Genomic DNA, 19,316 nt, shown 5'->3' with positions numbered 1-19,316 from the left:
ATACCAGTTGCTTTCAAGTACAACATGAAGTCTTTTTTCCATTTTATCCAATTTTCGGCCATATCTCCATCCTTAGGTAGAGGGCCAGGAGGTGGTAGATATAAATTATCGTTATTTTTGGATGAACTAAAGTATTTGTCAAGTTTTTGGAACAATATATTTATGTCATCTTTTTCCTTTGAATTCGTAACAATCTTTTCTATGATATCTTGGCCAAATTGTCCAATGTGAGTTGTCAGTATTAAAGCTTGTAAAATCTTTGATTTGCTTATGACACCAGATGCTTCCAGGTACATCATGAAGTCTTTTTTCCATTTTATCCAATTTTCGGCCATATCTCCATCGTTAGGTAAAGGGCCAGGGGGTGGTATGTCTGCATTATCATTGTTAGATGATTCAAAGTATTTGTCAAGTTTTTCTAGCAATATATTTATGTTTTCTCTTTCTTTTGAATCTGTAACAGTCTTCTCTATGATATCTTGGCCATATCTTCCAATACAACTTTTCAAAAGATAAGCTTGGTAAGACTTGTTTGAAGAACCTCTTGTTTTCATACATAACAAAAAGTCATTCTTCCATTTCATCCAATTTTGCAGCATATCTCCACTGTTGGATAAGACACCAGGAAGTGGCAGATACTTAGCATTTTCATTTTTAGATGAATCAAAGTATTTGTCAAGTCTTTCAAACAATATATTTACATCGTCTTTTTCCTTTGAATCTGTAACAATCTTTTCTATGATATTGTTACCAAATTCTCCAATTAACTTTCTCAACATATAAGCTTGAAAATCATTCGGTTTGCTTATGGCATCAATTGCTTTGAGATACATCATAAAGTCTTGTTTCCATTTTGTCCAATTTTGGGTCATATCTCCTTCATTAGATAAAGGGTCAAGATGTGGGAGGTATATATCATTACATTTAAATGAATCAAAGTATTTATCAAGCTTTTGTAATAATATATCTAGATCATTTTTCTCTCTTGCATCTATAACAATCCTATCTATAATATCTCGCCCAAATTTTCCAATGTAACTTGTCAGCATTATAGCTTGTAAATCTTTTGGTTTGTTTTTTATTCTGTTCGACTGCACAAACCTCTGGAAGTCTTGTTTCCATTTTATCCAATTTTTGGCTATATCTCCGCTACCAGATAAAGCACTAGGAGGATTTACATGTGTGTTACCTTCTGGTGGATTAAAATATGTATCAAATTTTCCTAGTAATACATTTATGTTATCTCTTTCCTTATCATTTGTAATAATTTTTTCCATAATATCTTGGCCAACTTTTCCAATATAATTTCTGAACATATAGGCTTGTACATCATTTGATAGATTTTTGAAATTGTTTGTTGCCATAAAAGTTATGAATTCCCCTTTCCACTTTATCCAATTCTGAACTATATCCCCATCGCCAGATAAAGGCTTAGGAGGAGCAATTTTGTTTGTATCCATTTTCGTTATAGTTCTATTTCTTTCTTCCTCACTCTAATGTATTCTGAAAAAAGAATATTATAATTATCATATTATACCATTTACGTTTCCGTGCGGATGTCACGATATCACAGTAAATATATTCGCCGTAGAAGTATATAGTTAGGGTAATATCTCGTCGTTTAAAAGACAAAATATGTATAAATACATACATAATGAATTCGATTCCCGTTATACTCCTTTTATTATATAAGTATAATACGGCATTTCCGAGACAGATTTACGTCAACGTAAATCCCGCACGGAACGTTCATATATTTAATAGGTCAGGTAATCAGATAAGTTAATGTCATAACAAAAACAAAATGTCAACTTTATTACCAGTAACAGATTCATATAAAAAAGAATACATCTACGATGATGGAAATAAATCGTAAAATACTTTCAAACGTGTCCGTTACACCAGAAGCGAATGTACATTGTAATCAACAAATCAGGTTAAAATATTATTTGACCAAAACTTCGTCGGAATGTAAATTTTCATGAATAGTATTCGCAAAATATTCAAAGTGACAGTATACATACTATACGTATCTTATCGGTATTAAGACACAAACAATTATCAACTGACGAAGCGAGATATTATCCGCGTAAAACACTACGAGAAACACTAAAATATCAGAATACTCGGATAAATTTAAATCTCTTGTACGGTAAATTTATTTTTCTTTTAATACGAAATAGCAGATAGAATTTTTACGTACCTGGTTGTGATAAAAAACTTATAATGACACGTTACGCACGTTACTGATCGCTACGTCATCAAACACTATACACGTAGTAACAATATTCTTCTTATAAATATACTGTTCCTTTAGCCGGTATTTCCCCACTTTCGTTGATGCGTCACCGTGTTACTACAAGGCAATTGATAATCGGATAAACCAACATCGTAACAAAAAATAACGTCAAAAATCAGTGATATCAGTATAGTGATCATATCCTGTGTAGTCGTTATTCCATTAATATCGATAACACTGTATTAAGAGAATATTCCAATACCTCTCGATTCACGTTTATGATACATCGATAACACTGCGAATAATATTAAACTCCTCTAGATAACACTGCAAAAAGCACACGGTGGCGTTCCTAGGTTCCATAACGCCACAGGGGAATCACACCAAGGATTGCGCGTATAGAAATGTACCAGAACAGTACTTGGTGCTGTTCCATTGCTGATACCTTCATGTCGTTCATTTGTGAAGTTTATCAGTAGTGACATACGATGACATTTTTCCTTCCACATTATATATTTCCGTAGTTTTATTGTAATTTATTTGATACTACCTGCTTTGGAGATAAGAAAGAGAAAGGTATATAAGAAAGCTATAAGAAAGAGTGAGACAGACGTTACCTACCTTGCTGAAGAACTACTGGCTCCATCTCTGTGAAAAGTGCTCAAACTGGTCGCACAGCGTTATCGACAGCGAAGTGAACTACTGTAGAACTAGCGCCATCTCTCGGAGAAATGGTGAAACTAGTCGATCATTAGTTTCAGTATTCATCCAAGTGATGGCGCTAGTAGTTCTTGAGTAGTTTACTTCGCTGTCGATAACGCTGTGCGACCAGTTTGAGCACTTTTCACAGAGATGGCGCCAGGGGTTCTTGAATAGTGTAGGTATCATCTGTCTCACTCTTTCCTATAGCATCTTTCTCTCTCTTACATGTAGGGTAGATCCAGAACGTGGTGTGTCGTGTCCTATTACAACCATCGACGAGTGCGAACGTAGATGGCTGTGGAAGTGATGTCAGGTGGCACGAGTAACCTCACAGTGCTCTTGCCGTGACAAAGTTATGTTGTCGAGGTCCAGGATGTTTGCACGAGGTTTTAGTAATTGATTGGTCCACGCTCTGCCTCGTTTGCGGATTGAATACTCGATCCACAAGAAACAGTAACTGACATAAGTTGTGTTTATATATTTAAACGACTACAGTAATTTTTCTGTAATTTTCTGATAAAACATTACCCTATCCATTAGTGATTGGAGAATTTTAATTACATGTTGAGTAAAGGTGCTTGGTCGAAATGTCTCTCCGTAAGGTTGGTCACTCTAGAATGACAGGTTAACGTTTTAAAAACACTTAGTTATTTACTAGATTGATGTACCTGCATTTTCGATTGGCAACAGGATAATCTCGGGACACAAACAATGTTTAAACGTACAATTTTAGATGCGAAATTGTAATATCGAAATGGAGGAAGAACATCAGTTTAAGAATTGGAGAGTTTCTTTAGCGTCACGAAACAACTTATTGTACAATGATATGCCGTACGTTCCTATGCTAGTGGAAGATATTCCTGCGTACCTTTCTTTGGAGGACTACGAAAAGAACAGGATTAAAAGTATACAAACAATCGGGGAAATTATTCCGAAATCTGAGAAATCCGCGTTGCTTTTATCTTTAACGCCTGGAAATTCCTCGAAATTTCCCATTAGCTTGCGAAGATTAGGCATCGAAGATTTATATATTCAGACTACGAAGGATATATTTTGTGCCATATGGGTATGTCGCTATTGCTTTTTTTACTTTCTGTTTACAGAATGTAATTGCATAGTTTTGTCAGATTACGCGAATTAATCGTGAACAAATTCTTTTCTTAGAAGAAATATTTTGCATTTAAAGTATATGGAACTTTAGAGGAGCAAGACGACTTAGGAAACGTATTAGAGATTTCTCATTTGGTACCAATACATGATGTTAGGGGTACACGGATGGTAATGAAGTTGTTAGTCGAAACCGCGAGGTTGGAGTATCGTCTGTAAGTGTGAGTCTGTAAATATTTTATAAGAGCATGAGTTGAATAGACATATTAATTGTTGATCTTTGTTTTACTTTAGATACTACCGTACTAAAGGTCAATATAATATGTTAATGTCACAATGGGAGAAAATGAAGAAGGAAAAGAAGCGGCTTGTATAACAAACACCATAAGTGTATATTAGTCATACGTATATATATATATATAATGAGCATTTTTGCACTGTGTTTATAAAAAGAACTGTATTATATTTTATTAAGGTCTATGTGTTAGGTAAAAAATATAATAAGTTAACTCTAGAGAATTTCATAGTACACATCAACTTCTGTGTAAACCAGATGCTTGTTTACACTTTAGTGCAATGTGTCCTTTCTTCTGACAATTGCGACAAATAACATTCTTTGCTGGACAAACTGCTCTAGATGCTGGATGGGACATATCACAAAAGCGACACTTCACTATTTGACCAGGTTGACATTTCCAAGAGAAGTGATTTCTTGTGTTACATTTTGTGCAAATTTCATTAAAAGCTGGACACTTTTTACGTTCATGAGAGCCACCGCAAAATTTGCAGCTGGAAATAAAATGCTCTGGGCACATTCTTGAGAAATGATTCAGTTTGTTGCATTTTGAGCATTGTTTATCCAATGCTGGACACTTGGTGGTATGATGATTTCCACACTGTTTACAGGTTTTGTCGATGTACAGTTTCCAAATGAACGCAATTTCCTTTATTGTCAACTTGTTAAAGTCTGATAAAAATACGAATGTTGGAATTAAATTTTTGGCGACATTGGTAAATTGATGTTCATCAATTTCATTTAAAATTCTCTTTCTTATCATTTTATCCGCGTTGCTAATATTTTTGCCATTAACTATAACCTGAAAATGAAGATAACAGAATGAATAACCATGGTCAATCTTAGGTTTTGAATTGTCAAGCGTTTAAGATTTACCTGCAAGTCGTTGACATATTCGTAAACATCTTCCAAGACCAATCTTTTTTTGGTAGAAAATATTGAATATTCATCAAATTTGTCAATTAGCACGTTTACATTCTGTCTTTCATTTGAAGACTCAAATGTGAATGTTTTGTAAATATGTTGTCCGATTGGTCCCATTAAATTCAAAAGTGTATCTCCCCAATGCTGGTCGTCAGAGGTACGGTTTGATTGAGTTTTGAACCGTAGAAACTGTTTTTTCCATGTGTTCCACCTTTCACAAAATTCTTCTTCTGTCATAAATGGGATAGGTGGCTTAATAGGACATGCCAATGGTTTGGTAGCAGAAAATGAAGAAGGAAGATTAGGAGGATTAGAAGGGTTAGGAGGATGAGAAGGATGAGGAGGATGAGAAGGAAAGTTATGATGATGGTGAACCTTTGTACTGTTTGGTATTGAAACACTTTTTTTAGTTTTACTGCTAGTATTTGAATTACCTATAAAAATAGATATGTCGTGTAAAAAGTGCAAAACGTATTGAAATTTAATATTTACCCATTGCTTTGATTGTACTGTTGATCTTTCCCCATCAATTAGAACCATACATATGTCTATAGTTGTTCTTATTATTATACCTGCGTTAGTATAATTGTACTGATCACACACGAAATAGAAATTCTTTAATGAAATTAATTTGTTGAACGTAGAACAGTTTTGGTTCCGATAGATTTATTACGTGCACATTTTAAGATCGTTCGTTGTACTGATTGAAGTCAGTTATCACGGGGGTTTTATCATCCTGTACATATGTATATATATATATATATATATATATATATGTATCACGTGAGCTCATTGGAAAAAACACTATCCAACGCAACTTGAACTGCGAACGAAATAACGTGCAACACTGATAGTGGTGAACTGCAGTGAATTTTTTCGTTCGGCTATGTTAGCAACCAACTATCTAGTGATTTCAATCGATCGAAGAACAATAGTTGCAATTAATCACACACCCGTCATAAATCCATTGTACGAGTATAGTTTATGAATTCTTGTTTACAGCACCGCAAAGCACCACCACATGCGGCAGGCGTTTCCCTAGCAACAGTACTCAAATTACGTTCGACTGTATACATTACTATCAAATAAAATTGCTTACTTCCATATCCCACAGTGCGACGTTCAGTTGTGCAGGATCTTTCTCACTTTCAAGTATCTTTTAATGGTCAGTTTCTAATTGAAATATTTGACGAACAAATTTATTCTTCGCCACGCAATTGCAGAACTCGATGGAGTACAACGATCGTAGGAAGTACTTGTCGCGCTATCTACACGCATAAGTATTCTTCGCATTGCAGAATGTTTTTAAGAAATTATAAGATAGAGCGGAAAGCAATATTAAGGAGCAGAATCTTATGACTAATGAAGGAGATATCAGAGAGGAGCGCAACGGGCCGATAAGATCGGACTGTGAACGATAAACGATAGAAATTTTCCCACGGTACAACTTCTCGAAATGGTCGATTAAGAGAAAGAAAGCCAGTCTAAACTCTTGCTACGGATATATAGTTGACAGCCACATGGATACTAATTACAGAGCGAATATCGCCAAGTGGTTATCACCACCGGGTAGTGTCCTCGAGAAATGGTTCGTCGACTCGTCTGCGCTCACAGAGAGAATGGTCAACCTTGTGGAACGCATAGCTTTAATCATCCAGGACATTACGGACGCACGGGCTTGTGATTCCGAGGTGCGAGATTGACTTTATCACGTGCAAGCCTTCTCCAGTCGCATTTCAGTTTCTCATTACCGACCGAGCGCGTGGATCAGCGATCCTCCGCTTGGATTATTCGAATTATTCAAATTATATAGCGCGCATCGAAATATTATGAAAATCGAACGGATTTCTTCGCATGTTTGCTTGATTTATCGATTCCTTTGAGCGAACGAGTTTGTGCTGATCGTGTTTTGTTTTTTTTCATTATAGATATACACGGGAATCGCAAACGATTTGAATGAAACGACGGAAGAGTATAAGTCGATTGGTACCGTGGCATTGAGCGCGCATCCGATCTACAAGTATAAAATGCGTCACATTTTAACGATTTTAAGGCGGAAACTGAGGGTTCTCGCGAGGTTCACTCGCAATTTGATCAACGAGATCGTCGATTGCAGGACTGACGAGCTGCTCAGGATTGTCTTCAGGTAAAACTCAGCAAAATTACGACGCTTGATGTCTCTCCCGCTGAAAGAGTCCGCTCGTTTCCAGATTGGTGAACATTTACAACGATATATTGGACACGGACATCGATGTCTCCGATTCCACGACGAACGTGTACTGTAACGATTGCCCGTACATGCTGGAACCGATGAAGAAGATCTCTGTTACCCGGATACTGCAGGTAGAAATTCGACAAAAGAAGTTTAATGGCTTTCTCACGCGACTTGCTTTCAGATAATGGCCAAGAACAAAGCGGAAGAATCCTGTCACGAGCTCATCGACTGTCTTCTCGCAAATTATGAGCCCCACGAGAAAACTGATCCATCCTCGGCGAGATCCTGCGACGCTGATGCTTCAGAAAATTCGAGCATCGAGATATATCGGTACATATACGTATACGAATTCCGGTGTGAAACGTTGCTGTGGTAAAAAAGATCTGTTCTTTGCCGTGCGCTTTATATTCACGTCGAAATCGATTCGCAGGGCTCTCACGAGACACTTAACGCCGCCGATCGAAAGCTCCTCGTCGAGAACAGAGCTCGAAGTATCGAATATCGAGAGCATCCAGACACTGGTCAATACCCAAAACGAGCAGGTGCTCAGGCTGTTGAACGTCGTGCAAGAAGTATCGCCGAAATTGCTGGGCGTCGACGCGTTGAAGACTGTTGAAGGTAAACAGCTGTTGGTCAATTCTGCTGCGATCAAACAACGTAACGAACGCGCACGATGGTCGTATAGGCGAGACGAGACTGAGGAGCAGCGCGATAAAGAAGGTGAAGAGTTACTACCAGGAAGTGGCTTGGGGAGCGCTGTCGGGTATTCTGGACCATGTGGTCCTCTGGTGGTCTCCAGAGGCGCTCGCCACTCGTCACAGTCACGGCGCGCAGCAGCTCAAGGACTGGTTGAGTCAATTCATCCAGAGGAATCACGGTAAAGGGGAACTACGATGTCGAGTACATAGTCGGAGACTCGTCGAGCATGTGTTATTCCATTTACTAAAATTTCAGTACCGCAGACGGTGAGGCCAGCGTTGCAGAACCTTTGCGACGCTCTTGGGAATCATGCCACGATCACTGAATGGGACCAACTATTCAGATTGGCTTACACGTCGTCCTTCAAGTGCCAGTCAAAAGCTTCTACCACGGAAGTAGGCTTCTCTTTTCTATCATCGCAACGGATAAAAATGGGAAGTTGGACGCGTGTCGTTGACGTTTCCAGGGGACAGACACAGGGCAGATGTTCGCGGAATTATTCCAGCTGCTCGTTAGATTGAGCAACGAGTGCGAGGCTGGCGGTGAATGGGTGATCGGTGCACCGTTGATGGAGCTACCTCTCTCGGAGCAGATCGTTATCCTCCATCGGATGGATCATTCAGTGCACACAGCGAGGTTGTGGATCACACAGGAGGCGAAGATCATCGCTCACACGTGGGAGCTCGACGTGTTCTTTCTTCTTGTCAAGGGCGACATAGTGAATTGTCTCGAGGAGTTGTCTTACTTGAAAGTAGAGCTTAACTTAGTTAAACGACGAATTACCTCGTTTCCATTGAGTTTCACTCTCTTCTTCTTGTATCCCAGCTGGCCGATCATACGAACGCACTGTCGGCAGATTCCGTGAGCGTTCAGGTGTACGTTTGCGCGAAGATGAGGGCGAAAATCGTTTCAGAAGTGAACGCCAACATCGATTTACTTCAGGCATAGTATCTTCCAGTATCTTCAGGCAGATCGTCTGCTTCTCTTATCTCTTGTTCTCGACACATAGTTTCTATATTCGCCCACAGAAGTGTTCCGCGAAGTGCATCGACGTTCTAGCGAAAATCTGTCGCGTTGTTAGCCTGGCTAATTTGCACATGTGCTTTCCACGGGCGAGTTACTGGAGAACAGGAGGCGACGTCGCGCCAGTAGCCGCAAGCCTCTACGTGGAACCGTATTTTGGTAAGAAAAATCCGCGCTTCGTATACGTTCGATTCCGTCAAGCGTTCCTCCCGCTTGCAGAGAAGGTATTGCTGCCCGTGTTGGAAGTTATCGAAGACCCAGAGACGTCGAACATGATCCTGAAAATTATGTGCGAGGCCTGGCTGGATTACATCTACCTCCATCGAATTAAATTCAGGTAAATTACGAGTCGACTTTTCGCCCTTTGTCCCCCGAGTCGTTCTCGAAGAAGAAACTCGAACGGCGGACGAAGTTCGTATCAGGCAGCGAAGTTTGGCAACATTTTGCAGCGAGTACGGTGCATTGCAATTGCTCACGGACTTCGCGTACGTGTCGAAATGGGTGACGAATTGCCCTATAATTTCCCAGAACGTGCGGAGTCATCTACTGAAGAACGAAGTCCTGCGAAGATGCGAGGGGGTGGGAAGATTGCTCCTTCGGCAGCCTGGCGAGGCTATTTCCATGCGGAAACGTCTCAGTAAGACCCGGAATTACGATAAACCTAATAGCATCGATTTAAACGTGATAAAAACCAGCGTTCTTATTTTTTCTCCGCTCTCGTTCGATGTAACCAGCTAGAAGAACGAACGAGCGCGGCTCGCCCGAATCCCCAGGATTGGAACGCATGCCAGCGGAAATGTACGTGCCTAACCAGGAACAGTGGCTGGAGCTTCGCGCCTCGAAGAGATACAACTTCTGCTGCACCGAATGAGCAACAAGGAACCGTCTCAACGCGTAATACCCTCGAGTTGATAATAAAATAACATATTTAGATACCACGAAATCTATCGAATATTCTTTAGAAGCTGGCATATTTCGATCGCAGCCAATACTGAATAACCTGACCTCCATCCACGATATTAGAAACGACGAGGGCGCATTACGCAACGCATATAGGCCAATTCAGTGAGCGTATGGTTCCGACAAAGCCCCGTGGAGAGTCTCCGGCGCGAACTCGCGCGATTTATGCGCTTGCGAAGCCCGTCAACGGGGGAGGAAGCCCTTCTCTCGCCGTGGTGCTCGCGCCGCGGGTATTACGTTACTCATCTGCATACGTTACGAGATAAAAAGGGGATGTACGACGTAGAACTAAGGGCGGCTGATCGTCGACCCCTGGCCAGCTCGCGAGGACTCAGTCGAGCACCCGCGCTGGAATCAAATTGTACTCCGCGAATGTACGCGCGATGAAACGAGCCGGCGCTTCGTTGACTCTCGGGTCTCCTCTGCGTCGAGATTCGGTTAATTAAAGCGAGCTGCGTTTACGACGCGCCGAAGATCGTAATTAGCAGCGGATGAGGAGCGTTCGATATACACGCCCGTTCAACCTCTCTCATAATTACTACGTACCGTAAGCCGCGGCGAGAGAGACGCGTAATCAACAGATAAGCCGTTCATTCGTCAAGCGACGACACGATCGTCAGATGCTCCGCTATTTTTACTGATAAATCGATTTTTTCCTACTGTCATTACTTTAGGGATAAGATAAGGGTATTTGACCGTAGTAAAGTGTGTTTGCGGATGAATTATCGTAATGTTTGGAGGACATTGTTTTATTCTATAGAGGAAGGGATGACGGTATGCATTGCGCGTGTTAACAATTTTAGAATGCCTCTATTCTGATTTGTTGACACGAACAGAAATTTTGTGGGCCCCTCCTCTGTTACGTCGTTATAAATTGTTCGACTTTTTTTGAGAAACGTTGAGATATTTCTCTCATAAGGACTCGAATCGAGTTTTTTTTTCATTACGTGTCAAAAAGTGTTGTTCGTTTTCGCGTGTCTTCGCTAATTAATCGAGTCCTGTTGTTGCGTGGAGGACAGTGACAGTATCGAGATCTGTCGACGATTTTCGATCGACTTTTGAGGTTTTACGCGTTACGCAAATGTCAATGTTCTTTTCCAAACGGACCATCGCACCTACCGCAGATTAAAAATGCTGCGAGACGAATCGTGTTTCATTCCCGGCCGTCGATCCTCGATTCTTCTTATGTAACGTAAACTAGCAGACCTGCGCGACAAGTTTATCCGCGTACGGGCTAGGAACGCTCGTGTGATAGTGGATGTCTCGATAGAGGCGATTTGCAAAGGTGTTCGAACTCGATTGTGAGTCATCGATGGACGTATGATCTAGAAATAATTTAACTCTAATCATTCGTATCTGCCACTGTTGCTCTTGCTCGCTTCCACCTATACATATGTATACGGATCCATTTAGGAGCTTCTCTGGTCGTTTTCATCCCCGTTTCGAGTATCATGGAAGTTCTTTCAATTCTTCGAATAAGATATAAACTCGAGGATCGATCTTTGAAAAGCCAGATACATCGATATCGAAAGTTACAGGTGTGTCTAGAGAAATTCGTCCGGTAATTTATAGTTATCTGGGTTAGCCTCGTTAGTATCGTGTTTCGTAGCCAAGCCAGACCACGCTCACCGCTATTCCAGTTTTCCATCTCTCAAGTAACAGTCGATATCAACGTGATTGTGTGGTTCAATAATTAAAATTAATTGCTCCAGCATACTTTCCAAGACGCAGAGGACGATGGCAATACTCTAACGCGTATCGTACCCCTTCCTTTTTCTCTATTCAAACATACCCTCTCGTACATTTTTACTGTATTCGACTTTCGCATCAACGCTCTGTATTTAACTAATTAACCAGCTTGTTAAAATATACGAATTAAGCTCGTAAACGACGTGTCAACGTGCCCATCGCGAGGATACACGTCGCAGAGGGTGACGAGCGGCATCTTGCGATGCGCTGAGGCAACGGGGTTGTCCGCGGGGACCGGAAGTTTCGTCCGATCCGCGTCGGTTCCTCCTCTCGGCTGTGAGCCGAGCGGACTCGAGCTGCGGTCGAAGCGCGAATTCGTTTTGCGGCCACGTCGACCAGGGTCCAGTCCACTTTTGTTCGGCCGCGATCGTCGACACGCCACGGAGATCGCATTTCCCCCGTGTTTTCCTCCGTTCAGTGGGGCTTTGTCGCTCGATCGCGCACCATGTATGCGGGCAGACGAATCAACGAGAGGACCTCGCTCACGAGGCCGCTGGATTCCCCTGATTACGTGGAGTTCGCCAGCCTGCTGAGGACCCGGAAGACGCGAATCAGGCAGTTCCAGTGCTGCATCTGCGCCACTTTGATGTGAGTCGATTTACATAGATTACTGGTTGATTTTTCCTCTTTTTTTTTTAATGCACAGATCTTGAAAGAGCATGAAGGAAAATTTGGGATCGTAGCTTCGGATGAACTGTATTATGCGTTTGTTTTTTAATAGTTGCAACACAGGCGGCAAGGTAATACTGTCTGTTCGTTAACGTTCGACGCAATATCTGTCTCTTAAGATGCATTCTACACACCTGACGTCAATCCCTTGTTGTTCGAGCGTATTAAGAATTTGCGTCGGGAGTTAAGTGTGTTTATATAATTGCGAGAAAACACGCGGCACGACGAGTAGAGAATGTTACGTATGATCGATCGCAATTAAATGATAGGCGTGACAATTAACTGGAGAAAAAGCGTACATTAAAATCAGTGTCATATTCAATCGTGTGTTAAGAAAATCGAATCAGAAGCCATAGAGTGATACCTCAAATGATTAATCCTTTCGTTAGAGAACAACCAAGTTCTCCAGTGCCTCCAGCCTTAGCTTTCTCGTTTATTTCTTCAAAATTAATGCCCTGCTCGCGAAGAAGTCGAACTTGAACCTTCCTTACTTCGCGATAAACGTTGATCTTAAATGCAAAGACGATTCAGAGTCCTCGCGAGAGGCGGTTCTGATGCGCGTCCTCAGGGACGCCGTAGAAAATGGCCGCTCGCTAGCTGTCTAGTACAAGATTTCCATCGTCGTATAAGCGGACAAGAAAAAAATCGTTGCCCGTCGAGTCCCCACTGTAAGCGGATACCTTACGTAAAATCCATCGCTCAGCTCGAACCGCTCTGCGAGCGGCGAATCGTTTCAGTGTGGTCGCGGCAAGGAACGCGTGCAACCAGGAATGCCTTCCACGGAGACGACCACGTTGACCGGCGACAAGCCATCCAGGGTGTACTACGTGAACGACTCGTTGCCGTTTCATTCTCATCGTAGGATGCACCGGCTACGGCTACGATGCTTCGCGTATACGATCGCCGTGTGAGTCAATTTTCCATCGTCTCTGAACGTTCGATTATTGGTCTCTTCTGTGCCGCTTTGTTTCAAATTGCCATCGCAATCCTCGCGATCTATCTTCTACGTAACTTGTGCTGGATTATGGTACAAATATTCGCTTCGATCTTCTTACTTCTTGTCCAAGTTCTTACGTTTTTAATTTCAGCATCGAGGGTTCTGTGTTTTAACGAAACAGAGTTGAATAATTATTTTCGAAGATTTCTCTGGTTTCGGTTCAGAAATCAGTTTTAATACTTCCATTTGATGTTACTTTCTTAACGGTACGAGGTGATGATCTCTGTAACATTGTAGTCGCTTGCGGTTTCTCTGTTGCGGTTTTGTCTGCACGCAGCGTGAACGCGATCGCGTATCTGCGACGAGCTCGTAGAATCTTCTCCGTACAGTGTTTCCATCCTCTTGTCCCTTTCGTTATTTCTATATTTTAACCCTGGTGCGAAGAGGGTGGTTTTTTCGTCGAAAGTGGTCTCTCCTTGACACCGATCGACGAGCATTAAGAACAACGATTCACCCTTATCAGATTTGTAGGGTGAAAGACCGTGTAATTCGTTTACGATGCGCGAATTGGTACCGCGTGGAACGCGAGGCGCCTTGCGTGTATGCTGATTAACGTTACGTGACTTCTAGCCTTGATTGCGTGCACAATTATACGGCGACACTGCGGTGGCTACGGTTAGAGCGGTTTCTCTCAAGATGGATCAAGTGCATCCTCGATGTCTCTTCCATGGACAGTCTACAAGTTGTAGAAACTTCTTATTATCATCATTACACGTTACTAAAATCATCAAACAGAATTTGAGTTTCGATATGCCCTTGAATTTTTTCATTTTTACACGTCTCGACTAACACAGATTAATTTCTTGTTGCAGAGCGATCTTCACCATGGCTCTGATAGTGACAGTAAGCTATTCCGTAAGCCACGACATGATAGACGTCGCCCCAAATCACACCGTCTCCCCATCCGTACCCGCCGCGAACCTCAGCAGCGCCTTAAAGCTAGGCTTCGCCCCTGGATCCGGCTCCTACACCCTCTTCAGCAACCCCTTCACGGTCCAACCGTCTAATTCGATCCTCGTGTCTGACCAGAACACGAAAGACACCGCGACGACCGGGCTAACCGACGACGAAATAAAAGAAGGCCTAGAGGCTGGCCGCCAGGCGATCAACGAGCGACTCTTCGCGGACGCCACCGCCTTGGTCTCGCCCTTACCATCCCCCTCGCCTGAATCCAGACACCGTTACGCGGTGAGCACTTGCGCGAGCGTCGGCTCGCTCGCGTTGGCCGCAGTCGCGGAACTCGCGGCTACCAAGAAGATCGAGAACTCGAGGACAGTCCTTGGAGCGCCGTCCGCGTTTGGCTGCTTCTTTGACGGAGGCTGGGTGTCTTTGGGCGTCTGCAAACCGTTCACCACACCGAAATGCACTAATACCAAGTACAGAACCCTCGACGGGACTTGCAACAGACACATGCAACGTGGCGCTACCATGACGCCCTTCAGAAGAGCTCTGCCGCCTAATTACGCTGACGGTGTCGAGGCACCGCGTAAAGCGACTTCAGGAGCCGAGTTACCATCCGCCAGGGAAGTCAGCTTGAAGGTGCACAAACCTTCGCCCAGCAGCAATCCTCATTTCACCGTGATGCTGGCTGTTTACGGGCAGTTCTTGGACCACGACATCACAGCCACTGCTCTCAGTCAGGGTATCAATGGGACGAGCATCTCCTGTTGTCCACCGTCCGTCGGTCATCCTGAATGCTTCCCAGTCCCAGTGTCTTCCGGAGATCCTGTGTTCGATGTTACTGGGAGAACCTGCATGGACTTCGTCAGATCCGCGCCAGCGCCTCAATGCAAGCTTGGTCCCAGGCAGCAACTGAATCAGGTATCCGAATAGTTCGATCGAGGATCGAGACTGTAAGAGACGAGTGAGTCTTTCTGCGTTTCGTACTTTCGCGTTCGCGGATGTAGCGTTGTAACGAGGGGGTTAAATAGCTGTTCCCGCTTAAATCGAGCTTTCAACATCGAAGGGCGTGATTCTCGACGCGCGACGACACGTTCCATTTGCGAACAATGGGGCGCGCGATACGGGGAATTGGCGGGAAGAAAAAAATTCCCGTGGACAATACGCGATTCACGCGGACCGTTGTTAATTAACTTAATTATCGCCGCGTCGACGAGGCCGTAGCATCGATCGTAATGATGCATTCGTTATCTCTCTAATAACGATTTCGCACAATGGGGAGTCGGACAATAGGGACGAGATTACCTTGTCAAATACACGCGGTGACCCACCCCTCGAACGTAGCTCCAGAAACAGAGTGTTACGCGACGACGAAACGAAGTAACGAACCGCTTACAGGTGACCGCGTTCATCGACGGCTCTGCTGTGTACGGATCGGACTCGAACACGGCTAGGAGCTTGCGAGAGCTCGCTGGTGGTCGTCTCAGGATGCAGCTGACTCCGGACAATCGCACTCTATTACCACCCAGCACGAACCCCAACGACGGCTGCAACAGAGAAACCGAGAGGCTAAAAGGTAGATACTGCTTCGCCGCTGGCGACCCAAGAGCGAACGAGAATCTGCACTTGACGACGATGCATCTGCTCTGGGCGCGGCAGCACAACAGGATAGCCGATCGTCTCGCGAAGATCAACCCCTCCTGGGACGATCGGACGCTCTATGAGGAGTCTCGACGCATAGTGGGTGCCCAGTTGCAACATATCACCTACCAAGAGTTCATACCTATCGTTTTAGGGGAGGAGGAAACGAACGTTCGCGGGCTGAAGCCTCTCGAGTCTGGTTACAGACAGTGGCCCGTGGATCTGGACGATCCGAGCAACGATCCAACCGTCGCGAACAATTTCGCGGCAGCCGCGTTCAGATTCGCTCATACACTGTTGCCAGGGTTGATGAAAGTGACCGACGAGCAACGCGGGACTTCGTCCTACGTCGAGTTGCACAGGATGCTGTTCAATCCGTACAGCTTGTACGCTGAGGGCGGGGTGAAGAGTTCGGTGACCTCCGCCACCAGGAACATGATCCAGATGACGTCCACTCATGTCACTTCTCAGCTGACTAATCACCTGTTCGAAGACCCTGTCGCGAATCTTACAGTCCCTTGTGGCTTGGACCTGGTGTCGTTGAATATTCAGCGCGGACGGGATCATGGTCTTCCTGGTTACACTAAATGGCGGGAGTACTGCGGATTGGGGAGACCAGAAAGTTTCTCAGACTTGGAGGGACACTTGGACCCGCAGTCGCTTAACGATATCGCCTCGTTGTATCAGAACGTCCACGATGTCGACTTGTACACTGGTGCTCTGGCTGAGTTACCAAAAGCTGGCGGTATCGTTGGGCCTACCTTCTCGTGTCTGATCGCTGATCAGTTTGTCAGACTGCAGAGAGGGGATCGATTTTGGTACGAACTGCCTGGACAATCGTATTCGTTTACCGAGGGTTAGTAAAGTATCCACTATATCTTTCATAGAATTACTTACATAAAAGTATATTTCGTCTATTTCTCTTGTTCAGACCAGCTTTCAGAGTTGCGTAAGTCGTCGCTGGCGAGGCTGATCTGCGATTGTTCCGACGGTGTAACGCAAGTTCAGCCAGAGGTGATGAGAGCAATTGGACCAGAGAACCCTATGATGTCCTGCGAAGATATACCTGGGCCGTCCTTCGAGGCGTGGAGGGAAGATAGTCCCGCGACTCCTGTGTTAGAGGCGCCTTTTATGCCAGTAAATTGGACCGCGTTGAAGAACAACATTAACGAGACCATCAGGGACATGATCGCTTCCATTAATAGCACCAAATCATCGGTCAAACTAGACAGCGACTGGTTGGCTTTCAAGGATTACGTGAACCGCACGTTTTCTGATCTCAAGAACCAGCTGTCTGGTTTGTGTTCCTCGAACGCGACCAAAGATTCCACGCCAAACGAGAAGGTGGACTCTGACAGCTTCATTTTGAGAGCAACTGGACCGTCGAGCATGTACCAGGACTGGATCACGTTTAAAAGCGACTTAGTGGTGTCGCTGAACGATATCATAGGGAACATGGGTAGCGGGCCAACCGAGGTGGCCAAGTGGATCGCTTTTAAACAGAATATCATGGACCAGTTCGCTGATCTGAGAGATCAGATCTCCGCTATGAAGGCGGACATTGGTCCAAAATTGTCGACGAAGAAGAACGAGCAGGGACAGACTTCGAGTGACCAGAATGAATCAGTGGAAGCTTCCAACATCAAGGATTCTATGATTCCAGCGATTTTCGATTGGAAACATTATAAGGACAATATTATATCGTCTTTGGATGACACTATTATGAATGTAGGAGAAAATATGCCTGCCTCTGACGATCCAGCTTGGACCACCTCTGAAAACGGCATTATAGATCGTTATTCTGGGTTCAGAGATAAGATAGGCAGCCAGAAGTCTATCACAGTTCCTGATAAGTTAGCTGCAGGGGAACCAGATGCGGCTGACGATTGGTTGAACTATAAAACTGAGATTATCAGGACAGTAAACGATGTGGTAAATAAAATTCAGAACAAGATGCCACCGCCTGGTGATCCAGCGTGGGCCGCTTACAGGGACGAGATCACGAAGAGCTTCTCAGGCATTAAGACTACACCGTCACCCCTGCAACTCGCGATGTTGTCCACCATGAACGAACATGGTAATTCGGAAGCTTCCTCGACAGCGAAATTCAGCAATATGGAACTGTCCAATTTGACCAACGACTGGTTAGAATTCCGTGCTCGAATCAATGACTCCTTCACCAAAGTGATCAAGGACATCCAGACGAAGAAACCAACATCCACTGATCTTGTTGCCTGGTCCGCTTTCAGGATTTCCACGGTGAACGATTTCACGAAATTGAGGGATGAGATCGCGAGCATAAAAGCGGAGTGGTTGGCAGAAATAGGCAGATCAAAATCGAGCAAGGCACCACCGAACTTACGAGCCGCATTTGGGAAACCTGACGGCGCTTTTACCTTCGATTATACCAAGTACATGAAGCCAATGATTCCTCCAGACGAATGGTACGATTTTAAGAAGCAGATCAACGACACTGTGACGAATATCCTGAACACAGCGAATGCTACGGACAAGATGGATTTCGACCAGCTCCACGACGCGTTCAACAAGTCCTTCATGGATCTGAAGAGCGATATATCAGCCCTGAGGAGTCTAATCGTGGATACTTATAGCAACAAGACAGCATCCGACTGGATCAGCTTCCAAGCACAGCTGAACTCCACGGTGAAGAATCTAGCGGATAGTTTGAAGAACAAGGAACAAGTAGAATCAGGAAGTGTAATGAACAGTCTCTTCGAGGCTAGGGATAAAATGTCCGATCTCGAGCCACCGATGAATTCAGCCAGGATCCCTCCAGCAGAGTGGATTCAGTACGCGTCGAGTATGAACAAAACGATCTCAGACGTTCTGAAGGACGTTAAGGAGCAGGCAGCGTTGATGAAAAGCTCAGGCGATCCTGCGTCATCGTCGTCCTCCAAGTCTAACAGATTCACGGATTGGTTGATCGTTTCCTGTCTCGGGGGTTCCTTCCATGTGTTCGTTATGTTATCGAGGTTCCACGTTCGCGTATGAAGAAGTTGTAATCTTTTTCGTTCCTCTTTTTTAGTATCATAATTGTGTATATATTCGACTGTCGGAAACGAACTTTTACACGCTAATCAAGAGAAGGATGAAAGGATGCGCAGAGAAGAACCGAATGAAAGTGCGTTTAAGAATAATCGTACCTACTCTAATATCACGTTTCGAACGCTAATTT

At 43.9% G+C, this 19,316-nt stretch overlaps 5 protein-coding genes across 7 annotated transcripts in view; 3 read left to right on the top strand and 2 right to left on the bottom strand.

Moving 5' to 3' along the window:
* LOC143427881 (uncharacterized) overlaps window positions 1-1,350 on the bottom strand; it is a 2,259-nt gene extending 909 nt beyond the window's left edge. Inside the window, exons 1-2 of the mRNA XM_076902368.1 lie at window positions 636-1,350; window positions 1-371 (exon numbers count right to left, since the gene is read on the bottom strand). The exon at window positions 1-371 is cut by the window's left edge and continues 241 nt beyond it. Coding sequence (XP_076758483.1) covers window positions 1-371; window positions 636-1,316 — 1,052 coding nt within the window. The 5' untranslated portion in view covers window positions 1,317-1,350. The remainder of the gene's footprint in view (window positions 372-635) is intronic.
* A 2,294-nt stretch (window positions 1,351-3,644) lies between these two features.
* Window positions 3,645-4,467, top strand: LOC143428031 (uncharacterized). Its single transcript, XM_076902607.1, has 3 exons — window positions 3,645-4,007; window positions 4,106-4,263; window positions 4,343-4,467. Exons 1-3 carry the CDS (start codon window positions 3,675-3,677, stop codon window positions 4,422-4,424), a joined length of 573 nt encoding a protein of 190 aa, XP_076758722.1. The 5' UTR covers window positions 3,645-3,674; the 3' UTR covers window positions 4,425-4,467.
* A 114-nt stretch (window positions 4,468-4,581) lies between these two features.
* LOC143428230 (uncharacterized) lies at window positions 4,582-5,763 on the bottom strand. The gene is made up of 3 exons (XM_076902952.1): window positions 5,760-5,763; window positions 5,220-5,701; window positions 4,582-5,145 (listed from the first exon to the last, which is right to left on the bottom strand). Exons 1-3 carry the CDS (start codon window positions 5,761-5,763, stop codon window positions 4,582-4,584), a joined length of 1,050 nt encoding a protein of 349 aa, XP_076759067.1.
* A 955-nt stretch (window positions 5,764-6,718) lies between these two features.
* LOC143428411 (coiled-coil domain-containing protein 142) lies at window positions 6,719-10,092 on the top strand. Its single transcript, XM_076903245.1, has 13 exons — window positions 6,719-6,958; window positions 7,196-7,413; window positions 7,478-7,610; window positions 7,664-7,812; window positions 7,913-8,100; window positions 8,168-8,359; window positions 8,437-8,576; window positions 8,648-8,932; window positions 9,007-9,123; window positions 9,210-9,363; window positions 9,424-9,541; window positions 9,654-9,841; window positions 9,939-10,092. Exons 1-13 carry the CDS (start codon window positions 6,788-6,790, stop codon window positions 10,073-10,075), a joined length of 2,190 nt encoding a protein of 729 aa, XP_076759360.1. The 5' UTR covers window positions 6,719-6,787; the 3' UTR covers window positions 10,076-10,092.
* Window positions 10,093-12,257: 2,165 nt separating this feature from the next.
* On the top strand, window positions 12,258-19,315 carry LOC143428473 (uncharacterized). Of its 3 annotated transcripts, none has more exons than XM_076903369.1 (5): window positions 12,258-12,501; window positions 14,392-14,422; window positions 14,609-15,400; window positions 15,878-16,976; window positions 17,052-19,315. In XM_076903369.1, exons 1-5 carry the CDS (start codon window positions 12,359-12,361, stop codon window positions 19,130-19,132), a joined length of 4,146 nt encoding a protein of 1,381 aa, XP_076759484.1. In that variant the 5' UTR covers window positions 12,258-12,358; the 3' UTR covers window positions 19,133-19,315. The 3 variants fall into 3 exon arrangements, with proteins under 3 accessions (XP_076759484.1, XP_076759482.1, XP_076759483.1); XM_076903368.1 differs by lacking the exon at window positions 12,258-12,501 and adding exons at window positions 13,234-13,250; window positions 13,320-13,489 and having other exon boundaries at window positions 14,392-15,400; XM_076903367.1 differs by having other exon boundaries at window positions 14,392-15,400.
* The last annotated feature ends 1 nt before the right edge of the window (window position 19,316 follows it).

This window comes from Xylocopa sonorina, chromosome 10, assembly GCF_050948175.1.
Source record: "Xylocopa sonorina isolate GNS202 chromosome 10, iyXylSono1_principal, whole genome shotgun sequence".
NCBI classification, from domain to species: Eukaryota; Metazoa; Arthropoda; class Insecta; order Hymenoptera; family Apidae; genus Xylocopa; species Xylocopa sonorina.
This window is presented reverse-complemented; position numbering and strand designations above follow the sequence as displayed.